General features: G+C 42.4%; 1 protein-coding gene across 3 annotated transcripts in view; it reads left to right on the top strand.

Annotated features, from left to right (window-relative positions):
• Positions 1-8,448, top strand: part of TMCC2 (transmembrane and coiled-coil domain family 2) — a 155,633-nt gene extending 147,185 nt beyond the window's left edge. For all 3 annotated transcript variants that reach the window (XM_040337557.1, XM_040337556.1, XM_040337558.1), the window contains one exon: positions 6,705-8,448. In XM_040337557.1, the coding sequence (XP_040193491.1) occupies positions 6,705-7,016 (312 nt within the window). In that variant the 3' untranslated portion in view covers positions 7,017-8,448. The remainder of the gene's footprint in view (positions 1-6,704) is intronic.
• The last annotated feature ends 4,000 nt before the right edge of the window (positions 8,449-12,448 follow it).

Genomic DNA, 12,448 nt, shown 5'->3' with positions numbered 1-12,448 from the left:
TGATTCTGGCAGCAAGTAATTCTTAAGGCCTGGCTAGTAGTCAGCTCAGGACTTGACATTTTGAGCCCTGCATTAGATGTTGTACCAAACCTATAGCTCACAGTACGCGGGTATGAATGCATCTTGATGTCAAAATGGGCAAGGATGTTATATTCAAAGATACAATCCAAAGCAAGTGTTTAGTAAAGTGTTAAAGAAACAAAAACTTCTTTGATACTTCACCCAACCCAGTGAGCATCAGACAGCATGAGGGTCATCCAGGGAAAAGCCAACAAATAACAGTGTTAATAAAAAAACATGATCACATCTCATGTGGCTGTTCCAAAAAGTGGCTAGGCAAATGCACTGCAGAGCATGACGTGTTTCATTGCCAACATGAACGATTTACTCAAATGCCTTAATAGGTGTTCTAATCCCTATCCACACTCTCCAAAACATAAAAAAAAGTGTTATGGTATTAGGTTTAATTTATACGTATGATAGCGACACTGGCTGAAAATCTTCACCATCCAACACACTTCCAGGAATGTAAAATCTCAAGTCCCAATGTCTGTAAATCCATCAACCAGCCTCTGTGATTGGTGGATAAAACCACAGAGAACACCAAGGGAACAGGCATTTAATATTCGGAAGATTTTTTTGGCTTGCCTAGCTCTACAAGTGTGAAGATGGGTAGGCCAGATAAGTATGACCTCTTATAGAAGGATTTCTCTCTTTTTTTTATTTATTATTGTTAAGTTGAATAAAAGCAGAATTTCAAACACATACAACTTTATAAATTAGTAAGAGTAAAAAAATCACCTAGACAGGTGCGTTATCATTTAGAGCCGATTCACACTGGGGCGACTTGGGATCCGACTTGAAGTCGCCTCAAGTCGTCCCAAGTCGCGCTGTCGAGAAAAACAATGCAAGTGAATGGGAGCGGTGTTAATACACACTACTCGAGTCGCTCCGACTTCAAAAGAAGTTCCTGTACTACTTCAATCTGACTTGTAGGCGATTTGTACCCATTGATTTCAATGGAAGTCGCCTCCAAGTCTGATCACTGTCTTAACTGAAGCGACTTTCCAGGAAGATAACATACATTTCTCAAGTTTCTACTAAGCAGGAACACGGATCGCTGTCAGCATTCCTCCCACAGTTAGGAAGCACTCCTTAGGAGCACACTTAACCCTTTGATCGCCCCCGATGTTAACCGCTTCCCTGCTACTGTAATTTATACAGTGACAGTGCATATTTTTTAGCACTGATCACTGTATTGGTGTCACTGGTCCCCAAAAATTGTCACTTAGTGTCAGATTTGTCTGCTGCAATGTCGCAGTCCCGCTAAAAATCACTGATCGCCGTCATTGCTACTAAAAACAAAAAAAATAAAAAGATCCATAAAAATATCCCATAGTTTGTAGACGCTATAACTTTTGCGCAAACCAATCAATATACGCTTATTGGGATTTTTTACCAAAAATATGTAGTAGAATGCATATTGACCTAAATTGATGAAGAAATTAGGGCCAGATCCACAGCCAGCGGGCTTAACTTAAATGTTCCTATTTAAGTACACCGCCGCAAAATTTCTACCTAAGTGCCCGATCCACAAAGCACTTACCTAGAAATTTGCAGCTGTGTAACTTAAATCCGTCCGGCGCAAGGCATGCCCAATCTAATGGGGAGAGTCCATTTAAATTAGGCGCCGCTCCCGCGCCGGACGTACTGCGCATGCTCCCGACGCGATTTTCCCGACGTGCTTTGCGCGGATTTACGTTGCCGCCGAGTTTTGAGAATCGCGGCGGGTGTAAAAAGAGAAAAAAAGAGTTGCGGCGGGAAAAAAAAAAAAAATTGACAGCGACGCGGGAAAGACGGTATACTTTACATGGTGTACTAAGTTTACACTTTGTAAAAGCAGCCCTAATTTTGCGACGGCAAACTAACACTTACGGAAAAAAAACGAAGGCAAAAAGCTTTGTGGATCTCCGTAAGTGCTAATTTGCATACCTGACGCGGAATTTCGACGAGAAATGCCCCCAGCGGCGGCTGAGGTACTGCATCCTAAGATCCGACAGTGTAAACTATTACACCTGCCGGATCTTAGGAATATCTATGCGTAACTGATTCTATGAAATCAGCCGCATAGATAGAAACAGGGATACAACGGGCGTATCAGTAGATACGCCTGCGTATCCCTTTTGTGATCTGGCCCTTAGATTTTTTTTTTTTGTGTTTTATAGCTGAAAGTAAAAAAAAAATGTTTTTTTGTTTTTTTCAAATTGTTGAAATTTTTTTGTTTATAGCACAAATCTAAACTGCAGAGGTGATCAAATACCACAAAAGAAAGCTCTATTTGGTGGGAAGAAAAGGACATCAATTTTGTTTGGGTACAACATCGCACGACCGCGCAATTGTCAGTTAACCTCCTCCTGCCCACACTATAGCCGAAAGACGGCTGCAGCACGGGCCTTAATTGTCATGAAGTCGTCAATGTACGTCCTCCCGAGCATGCGTTGTCTGGGTGCCCCTTGCGGGTCGCATGCAGCGCACTCTGTGATCACCGAGTCAATGAGACTCCCGACCCCTTACCACATATACACAGCCACAGACGGCTCATGTGTAAGGTAAATTTCGACAGGCTTGGAAATATCAGTTTGTAAATGGATTGAAAACTGGCTAAAAAGACAGAATTCAGAGAGTTTTTCACCACACTATTGCTCACAGTTGTCGAGAACTGCACCTTTAAAATATTTTTTTTGGATGCGAGACTTTCACTTGTATTTGACTCCACTGGACTCATAGGGCCAGATTCACAGTCCGGCGGCGCAACGTAACCCGTTTACGTTACACCACCGCAAATTTCACGAGTTAGTGCCCGATCCACAAAGCACTTACCTGGAAATTTGCGGCGGTGTATCGTAAACAGGTCCGGCGCAAGCGGCCCAATTCAAATGGGGCGGGTACCATTTAAATTAGGCTCACTCCCGCGCCGGACGTACTGCGCATGCTCCCGTCGCAAATTTCCCGACGTGCTTTGCGCGAAATTACGACGCGCCGACGCTTTGTGAATCGCAACGTGTAAAAAAGACTTGCGCCGGGAAAAATAATTTTTTTTAAAAAAATTTAAAAGCGATGCGGGAAAGACGGGCATACTTTCACATGGTGGAGTACTTTTACACAATGTTAAAGGTGCCCTATCTTTGCGACGGAAATCTAACACTCGCGACGACGTAACGACGGGAACAATCTTTGTGGATCGCCGTAACTCCTAATTTGCATACCCGACGCTGTATTACGACGCAAACTCCCCCCAGCGGCGGCCGCGGTATTGCATCCTAAGATCCGACAGTGTAAAACAATTACACCTGTCGGATCTTCTGGCTTTCTATGCGTAACTGATTCTATGAATCAGTCGCATAGATAGAACAACAGATACGACGGCGTATCAGGAGATACGCCGTCGTATCTGCTCTGTGAATCTGGCCCTTACACTTTATTATTTGTTGGGATCACTAACCTTTTGGTCTTACAGTACCAACCTTGGACATTTATTTTGAATATTGTGTGTACCCTATTTTATTTTTGTGTTTATCTATTTTTCATGTATGGACTTTGTTGCACATTGTTACACCTTTCTCAGATCACCCACCCCCACAGTTCAGATTGGACACTGCTCGTAGGGATCACCCCACCTCACTTGGTGGGATTCATTGATTACTGTTTTGTGTTTTATCCCTCCACACCCACACAGCGCAGTCACTACTACTTATTTAATTTGCTTTCACCTTTGGCCAGGACCAATTTCAGGTAACTGCAGCAGTGCCCCCTAGGTTTAGAATATCTATAGCGCGAGAGCCCTTCCATTTCAGAATTCAGAGTAGTGGTTAATGATTCATACTCTGAATGGTCTAAAGTTATCAGTGGTGTACCCCAAGGTTCAGTGATGGGACCCTTACTTTTTAATATCATTATAAATGATATTGGGTCTGGGATTTTAAGTCCCATTTCAGTCTTTGCAGATGACACCAAGCTATGCAGTGGAATAACATCCTTACAAGATGTCTCCAACCTTCAAGACGACATCAATGCTCTGTTTAAATTGGGCAACTATGTGGCAAATGAGGTTTAATGTTGATAAATGTAAAGTTATGCACTTGGGGGCCAAGAATATGCATGTATCACACATACTACTGTTGGAATTAATGGCGGAGAAGAATCTGGGGGTTTTGGTAGATCGTAAGCTCAATAATGGCATGCAATGCCAAGCTGCGGTTTCCAAAGCGAGCAAAGTCCTTTCTTGTATTAAGAGAGGTATGGACTCCAGAGACAGAGATATAATTTTGCCCCTGTACAAATCATTAGTAAGACCTCATCTGGAATATGCAGTTCAGTTTTGGGCCCCAGTTCTCAAGAAGGATATTGGGGAACTGGAGAAAGTGCAGAGAAGGGCAACCAAACTGATAAGAGACACGAAGAAGCTCAGATATGAGGAGTGATTTTTGAGAAACTGAATTTATTCACTCTTGAAAAGAGCAGATTAAGGGGAGATACGATCAACATGTTCAAATACATAAGGGATCCATATAGTGAACTTGGTCTTGAGTTATTCACTTTAAGGTCATCACAGAGGATGAGGGGGCACTCTTTACATCTAGTGGAAAAGAGATTTAATCTCCAAATACAGAAAGGATTCTTCACAGTAAGAGCTGTGGAATAGACTCCCTCCAGAAGTGGTTCTGACCAACTCAGTAGATTGCTTTAAAAATGGCATGGATTCTTTCATAAATGTAAATAGTATAGCTGGGTAATAACATTTATAGGTAAAGTTGATCCAGGGAATATCCGATTTGCCTTTTCCGGGGATCAGAAAGGAATTTTTTTTTTTCTCTGCTCTAAGCAAATTGGATCATGCTTTGCTGGGGTTTATCGCCTTCCTCGGTATCAACTGTGCGTATAGGATTGTGTATATGGGATTGTATGATTTTTTTTTTTTTTTTTAATTGGTTGAACTAGATGGACTTTTGTATTTTTTTAACCTGACTAACTATGTAACTACAGTATCTCACAAAAGTGAGTACACCCCTCACATTTTTGTAAATATTCTATTATATCTTTTCATGTGACAACACTTTGCTACAATGTAAAGTAGTGAGTGTACAGCTTGTATAACAGTGTAAATTTGCTGTCCCCGCAAAATAACTCAACAAATAGCCATTGATGTCTAAACCACTGGCAACAAAAGTAAGTACACCCCTAGGTGAAAATTTCCAAAGTGTCAATACCATTATTTTCCAACACTGCCTTAACCCCCATGGCCATGGAGTTCACCAGCGCTTCACAGGTTGCCACTGGAGTCCTCTTCCACTCCTCTATGACAATATCACGGAGTTGGTGGATGTTGGAGACCTTGCGCTGCTCCACCTTCCTTTGAGGATGCCCCACAGATGCTGAATACGGTTTAGGTCTGGAGATATGCTTGGTCAATCATCACCTTTACCCCTCAGCTTCTTTAGCAAGGCAGTGGTCATCTTGGAGGTGTGTTTGGGGTCGTTATCATGTTGGAATACTGCCCTGTGGCACAGTCTCTGAAGGGAGGGGATCATGTTCTGCTTTAGTATGTCACAGTACATGTTGAATTCATGATTCCCTCAATGAACCAGTGCTGGCTGCACTCATGCAGCCCCAGACCAGGACACTCCCACCACCATGCTTGACTGTAGGCAACACACACTTGACTTTGTACCCCTCACCTGTTTGCCGCCACACACGCTTGACACCATCTGAACCAAATAAGTTTATCTTGGTCTAATCAGACCACAGAACATGGTTCCAGTAATCCATGTTCTTAGTTTGTTTGTTTTTTCAGAAAAGTGTATCATCTTTAGAAGAGGCTTCCTTCTTTGATGACAGCCATGCAGACCAATTTGATACAGTGTGCAGCATATGATCTGAGCACTAACAGACTGACCTACCACCCCTTCAACCACTGCAGCAATACTGGCAGCACTCATACGTCCATTTCCCAAAGACAACCTCTGGATATGACGCTGAGCATGTGCACTCAACTTCTTTGGTCGACCATGGCCGGCCTGTACTGAGTGGAACCTGTCCTGTTAAACCACAGTACGGTCTTGGCCACCGTGCTGCAGCTCAGTTTCAAGGTCTTGGCAATATTCTTATAGCCTATGCCATTTTTATGTAGAGCAACAATTATTTTTTTCAGATCCTCAGAGAGTTCTTTGCCATGAGGTGCCATGTTTAACTTCCAGTGACCAGTATGAGAGAGTGAGAGAGATAACACCAAATTTAACATACCTCCCCATTTACACCTGAAACCTTAACACTAACTAACACTAACGAGTCACACCGGGGAGGGAAAATGGCTAATTGGGCCCAATTTGGACATTGTCACTTAGGGGTGTACTTAAGTTTGTTGCCAGCGGTTTAAACATTAATGGCTGTGTGTTGATTTATTTTGAGGGGACAGAAATTTACACTGTTATACAAGCTGTACACTCACTACTTTACATTGTAGAAAAGTGTAATTTCTTCAGTGTTGTCACATGAAAAGATATAATAAAATATAATATATTTACAATAATGTGAGGGGTGTAGTCACTTTTGTGAGATACTGTGTCCATGGTGACCATTACAAACTAATGCTAAGCAACCTATCTTATTACTGCTGTTTATAATATTTTTCACTTTTTGTTTTTTAGGAAGCTGTGGAGTCTTGTCTCACCCGTATCACTAAACTAGAGTTACAGCAACAACAGCAACAGGTTGTCCAGTTAGAAGGGGTGGAAAATGCCAATGCTCGTGCTCTACTAGGCAAGTTCATCAACGTGCTGTTAGCTCTCATGGCTGTCCTTCTAGTTTTTGTATCCACGGCTGCAAGTTTCATCACACCATTGATGAAAACACGCCTACGCCTTTTGTCATCTCTGCTCTTCCTCCTCTCACTGCTCACCCTCTGGAGGCACTGGGACTGCATTACTTATGGTCTAGAACATGTTCTCTTGCCAAGCTGATCCCTCATCCTTGATATTTGTAACTCACACCAATGTTCCCTCTCGCTGCTTCTGAAAAGAAGAATCAGCTTATTGGAAGATGCTGGCCAATTACTTCTTTACATATATAACTGAATGAAACTGTATATGCATATGTTAACATACCTATGTAGAGCTTTTTATTTAATGGCAGCTATTTGGCACAACCATGTGAAATGTGAAGGCTATTTATAGGTTCCTCTATTGTAGATCTTCAAATAACAATGAAAGTATGTAAAGGAACACTTTGTTTACAAAATATGTAAAGCAGATTGAATGCTTTTATGGAATGCCTGTGGAATGGCACATTTGGTAAAAGGTCCCTGCATTATTTTATATTATGTTTTGCAAAGCTTTGATTGAGTGAAGCAGTAATCGGTAATGCAATCAAGGTTGAATTCTTTGAATTCTGAGTTTGAGAAGTAATAATAAGGTGTACAATGAATGGATTGTGAGTTTCTGCAATACCTCTCATGAAACTCACCTTTTATTTTAAATACTTATAAGGACATGTCTGTATAGTAATGTGACTCCCTCCCTCTCTGACTTATGTAATTTAACCAGGCATCAAGTATTGATTTTTCCTAACCTACCTTCCTTAATGACTTTGCAAGAGGGTGACTGCTGTATGAATGCTGCATAGTCAGCATTACAAACATCCAAAAATGTAAAACTTTATACATAGCAAAAGAGCATTTGTTTAAATGTTTTCATTTACTTTAATGAAAATGCAATAACTATAACAGATTTTTAATGTTGGTTAGTGCTTTACTGCACTAGCTTATTGGAAATACATCAGTGGTTCTCTTTTATATCCAGCAGATTGGCCTGGTATCATAACATACAGTATTTAGAATGCAGTTTAAAATTGCATTGTATTCAATTTATCTGTTTCTGTTGAGACAGGCTTGCCTGTTGTACACACGAGGAGTGCATATTTATTTATTTATGTATTTATTTATTTGTCTGTTTAATCATTTAAATAGGATTTCAGATTAATGTGCATCTGTGGCCTATTCACACACATCTACAGGTTTAATATTTGGGAGAGCCCAAAAAAAAAAAACACAAGACAACAGACACTCAACACCACCTGTGTTAAACAACTTTATTTCACTATTTTAGATTATATTTTTACATTTTAAACAGATGTACGGTATGTATACATAATTTGAGGGTGGAAGGTCTTCCTTTAAAATGTATGTGTACATATCTCAAGTTTGTCTATTTTAAGTGGAAGACTTTTTATCATTGTATTTCAATAATGTTTGGGAAGGCCATTTAACAGCCTTTACCTTGTCCCTCACTTATTTCATGTAACAGAAAGTGTCACAAGGCAAGGTCTGTGTGTTATATTCTTTTGCTTCTCAAAGAAAATAAAATGTGCACACTGCATAAACATTTCTTGATCAAATAATAGGGTAATTTTTCAACATTTTAATTGTATTTTTTTCTTATATGTGATATAATTGCTGAAAAATGAATCTGTTTATAATGATGCTAAAGGATATCTTATTCCTGATATTATTTCATAATATATTTGGATCAGAAATATTAAATAAGAAATATCACTACAAGTATAGAATACTTGGTAAAGCCTAAAGTGGTTCTAAAGGTTGAAGGTTTGTATGCGTGAAAATAAAAAACCTTCATTGTGCAGTTCCCCCCTCATACTCATCTAAGCCCAATCCAGCAATGTGCATGAGAGCAGAAGCTCTCCCAGGTCTCTCCTTCCTCATTGGCTAAAAAAACAGCAGTGGGCGACATTGCACAGAGCAAGCAAGTATGACATGTTGTTTTAAAAAAATAAAATAAAAATTGGAAACCGTTGCAAATGCTTTAATTTCAGTGGAACTTTACACATAACTTGATAACAAATTATGTTCTTTAGCAAGAAACATTCCACATTTATAATTATGCTACCAAAATTAGTATGTTATGTAAATTGCCTCCAGCATTGTTCCTGTTTCTTCTTGCCTGAGGCTACCATTTTGCTGAAAGCCAGAGTCCCTGAACAGCAGTCAGGGCCGGCCTTAGGTGTTCAGGCGCCCTGTGCGAGCTAATCCTGTGGCGCCCCCCCCCCAGACCGCTACACACTGACCGCTACACAATAAACTACCCACAGACCGCTACGCAATACACACACTGACCGCTACACAATACACACACTGACCGCTACACAATACACTACCCACAGACCGCTACACACTGCCCGCTACACAATAAACTACCCACAGACCGCTACGCAATACACACACTGACCGCTACACAATACACACACTGACCGCTACACAATACACTACCCACAGACCGCTACACAATACACTACCCACAGACCGCTACACAATACACACACTGACCGCTACACAATACACTACCCACAGACCGCTACACAATACACTACCCACAGACCGCTACACAATCTGACCGCTACACAATACACACACTGACTGCTACACAATACACACACTGACCGCTACACAATACACACACTGACCGCTACACAATACACTACCCACAGACCGCTACACAATACACTACCCCACAGACCGCTACACAATACACTACCCACAGACCGCTACACAATACACACACTGACCGCTACACAATACACACACTGACCGCTACACAATACACACACTGACCGCTACACAATACACTACCCACAGACCGCTACACAATACACTACCCACAGACCGCTACACAATACACACGCTGACCGCTACACAATACACTACCCACAGACCGCTACACAATACACTACCCACAGACCGCTACACAATACACTACCCACAGACCGCTACACAATACACTACCCACAGACCGCTACGCAATACACACACTGACCGCTACACAATACACACACTGACCGCTACACAATAAACTACCCACAGACCATTACACAATAAACAACCCACAGACCGCTATACAATACACACAGACCACTACACAATAAACTACCCACAGACCACTACCACAATACACACAGACACTACAGCATTGGTGCATTTTACTATAGAGGCATTGGTGGACTACAAGGCCCAGCATTTTACTATAGGGGGCCTTTGGTGGACTACAAGGCCCAGCATTATACTATAGGAGGCATTGGTGGACTACAAGGCCCAGCATTTTACTATAGGGGCTCTGGTGGACTACAAGGCCCAGTATTTTACTATAGGGGCATTGGTGGACTACAAGGCCCAGCATTTTACTATAGGGGGCTTTGGTGGACTACAAGGCCCAGCATTTTACTATAGGGGGCTCTGGTGGACTACAAGGCCCAGTATTTTACTATAGGGGCATTGGTGGACTACAATGACCAGCATGTTACTATAGGGGGCTCTGGTGGACTACAAGGCCCAGCATTTTACTATAAGGGGGCTCTGGTGGACTACAAGGCCAGCATTTTACTATAGGGGGCTCTGGTTGACTACCAGGCCCAGCATTTTAGTCCCACCAATGCCTCCTATAGTAAAATGCTGGGCCTTGTAGTCCATTAGAGCCCCCTATAGTAAAATGCTGGGCCTTGTAGTCCACCAGAGCCCCTATAGTAAAAGGCCCAGCATTTTACTATGGAGGCATCACACATGACGTTACACACCGACTTTCTGGCTGCTCCCTCCCTCCCTCTCCCCAGACCAATACCTACTCCCTCGAGGGGGTGACACAGAGGAGGGGGGGGGGGTAAACTGACCTGGCAGATGAGCCCTCAGGGAGACATCGGGAGGCAGGACTTCGGGAGCAAGCAGGCACGATCATTGAATCCACAGTGCAGCTCCGCCCCCGCCTCCACACATGATCAGCACCAGCTCAGCATGGCCATCACAGACCCCCATGTCTGCTTCCTGGCATGCCCCCGCCCATCGCACATGGCCGTTCGGGCCAATCACAGAGCACCCACTGGCTCAAAGCACATCGCATATTGTGACAGCGATAGCGAGTGGAGAAATCCGGTTGCTACTGGCCACAGGACTCAACAGGCACGGCGCCCTGTTTGCTGATGGCGCCTTGTGCGGGCGCACGACTCGCACAACGCTAAGGCCGGCCCTGACAGCAGTACATTTTTAGGCTGTTAGCAGATCGGCCTCTACAAATTCGGCACAATGCATAAAAAAGAGAGCAACTGAGCATGTGCAGAGCAGGGTGAAACAGTGTATTAACGCATTTAAAATGTTTTACATAGCTACAGTATACCTGCAAAAGGGGCCTAACGTTCCACTTTAAATAGTTTGTTTGATCCAAGGTGGCCCATACAGTATACGTCGCTATGTTCCCACAGTTGTATGGGGACTTCCTACCTACTTTCAGAACACAGTAAAGTCAGACTGAGGGCTGCTCAGCCATTTACAGAAAGCCTTGCATTTTATTAATGAATACAAAGCTTTCTCCTAATGACTGAAGTGGGCATCATGATGTTATCCACTGGCATCTCCACCTCAGCCATTCAGAGCAAACTTTTTCACTGATAAAAAATACAAGGCTTTCTTTAAAGGGCTAAGCAGCACTCAGGCCGACTCAATTTTTTTTCAAGAGAAGATGGGAAGTTCCTATACCCTACCAGAACACAGCATATTCTGATTAGGAGGACTAGAAAACCCTTTAGGCCAGGTTCACACTAGTGCGTTGCGTTATTGGAGCTCTGTTGTCTTTGCGAATTCCTCTATAAGGTGTTCTGCAGATCAACTGCATTTTAGTTGCAGATCAGGTTGCGAATTTGGAGACCGGGAGGGGGAAGTGTATTGAACTGAATGAGACAAATACTGAAGAGAACTGAACACATCTGCGAATTCAGCTGCGTACCCATAGAAGATAACGGGACTGAATTCGCACCTGAACCGCACCGCAAGACATAAAAACCACACGCGGTTTGGAGGCAATACGCAGTGCGGATGCATCGCACATATGTGAAACCAGCCTCATTGAAAACAATGTATTTTGAAATGTCCTGCGAATTAGATGCGGTTTAAGCCGCACTCAATTCGCATAGGTGTGAAACCTGGCTTAAACACTCATGCTCACAAGATGGCCAATCTCTTCAAAAACAAGATTGATGCAATTCATTGGGACTTCTCCATGCACAGACATCTAACCTACTTAAACAAACCCAGTAAAATCTGCTCTCAACACTCTCCTCTTTTTTGATTTTGCTACTACGAAAAGGGCTCTAAGTTTTTTCATTTTTTCAGAAGCCACTTTACCACCTGTCCCCCTGGATCCTGTTCCTTCATATCTACTATGGTCACCCTCTTCTTCTATCTCATGCTCCTAAACATACAATTAGTAGCGCGCTAGATAGTGATATGAAATATCTATAGCAAATAAATCCAATAACGGATGTGTGAACAGAAAAAAGGAAGAAAAGGACAATATAAATAAAGTCCAAATATTGAAAGGTGAAAAAACTTGATGGATGT

Source organism: Rana temporaria, chromosome 2, assembly GCF_905171775.1.
Source record: "Rana temporaria chromosome 2, aRanTem1.1, whole genome shotgun sequence".
NCBI classification, from domain to species: Eukaryota; Metazoa; Chordata; class Amphibia; order Anura; family Ranidae; genus Rana; species Rana temporaria.
Note: the sequence above shows the minus strand (reverse complement) of the source record. Positions and strands in the feature narration are given on the sequence as shown.